The sequence below is a fragment of the Aphanomyces invadans genome, assembly GCF_000520115.1.
Source record: "Aphanomyces invadans strain NJM9701 unplaced genomic scaffold supercont1.31, whole genome shotgun sequence".
In the NCBI taxonomy this organism is placed as follows: domain Eukaryota; phylum Oomycota; class Saprolegniomycetes; order Saprolegniales; family Verrucalvaceae; genus Aphanomyces; species Aphanomyces invadans.
Window position 1 is genome coordinate 601,507 of NW_008580176.1, and position 1,181 is coordinate 602,687.

Genomic DNA, 1,181 nt, shown 5'->3' on the forward strand with positions numbered 1-1,181 from the left:
GTTTTCCAAGAACTCCCCACGTACAACGTGAGAGCGAGGCGCCAGGAACAACAGCGACCTATCCCATATCGTGTAGTCTTATACTACCGAGGAAAACAATGCTGGTATACCTCGACTCAACACGGCACTCACCAAGCTTACACGAACCAGCTCGTTGTTCAAGCCATGGCGATCCACACGACAAATCGCCGCGCTGGGCGATGGCGGGGCTCCACGAACCATCCTTCCCAATCCAATATTCAATTATCTATGCACATATTGTATTCATATTCTTCTTTTCAGCTGATCAGAAACTACAATCGATATTTATTATATATAAGATGCATATATATTGCTTTTTGCTACTCCGAGTGTGTCGTCGTACTCTACACACACTCTGGTCCATCGGCGCGCTGCCGAGCTCGCCCCAATGTTGACCTCGTTCGTGATGTGTGCGATCGCATTTCCCCAGGGCCGCGTGGCGCTGGTCGTGATTGACCTGCAGCAAGCGAGTTCCTTCACCCTCCGTACACTGACCGCGAGCGGTCGACGCCAGAGCTCGAGGCGAATGTGGGCCAATTGATCGCTGCGTTTCGCCAAGCGTCGCTGCCCATCGTCCACGTCCACCACCACGACAAGGCGCCCGGGTCATCGTTCAGTCCCGAAACGAGCCCTACCGGAGTCCTTCCACAGACGTACGTGACGCCGCTGCCCCACGAGCCTGTCGTGATCAAGCATGTGACGTCGGGCTTCATCGGCACCAACTTGGAGAAGTTGTTGCGATCGAACCAGTGGGATGTGCTTGTGGTCGTCGGTATGTCAACGGTTCACTGCGTCAGCACGTCGATCCGAGCGGCGAGCAACTTGGGATTCCAAGTTTATGTCCCACACAACGCTTGTGCGACGTTCAACAGTGCTGCAGCTCCTGGCAGCAAGGTCGCCACCTCGTTTGACGCTGATACGATGCAGGCCGTCGCGCTCGCGGAGCTCCATGACGAATTTGCGACAGTTGTGTCCACGGAAAGCGTGTTGAAAGCTCTTCGCTCGTAGGCTACAGTGCTTTCTTCATAGCCGCCAGCACCATGTCGTTGGTGTTTCGCGCCGTACGCTGCATCGGCCGCCAATACCATTCTCTTGACTCTTAACTCCCCGCAGAGACCGAAATGAAAGCATACACGTCCCGTTCAAAGACTCGTTCAATC

At 54.6% G+C, this 1,181-nt stretch overlaps 1 protein-coding gene across 1 annotated transcript; it reads left to right on the forward strand.

The window, feature by feature from the left end:
- Positions 1 to 409: 409 nt before the first annotated feature.
- On the forward strand, positions 410 to 1,029 carry H310_11448 (hypothetical protein; the record flags this gene model as incomplete). The annotated part of the gene is made up of 2 exons (XM_008878137.1): positions 410 to 431; positions 485 to 1,029. 2 exons carry the CDS (start codon positions 410 to 412, stop codon positions 1,027 to 1,029), a joined length of 567 nt encoding a protein of 188 aa, XP_008876359.1.
- Between the last annotated feature and the right edge of the window lie 152 nt (positions 1,030 to 1,181).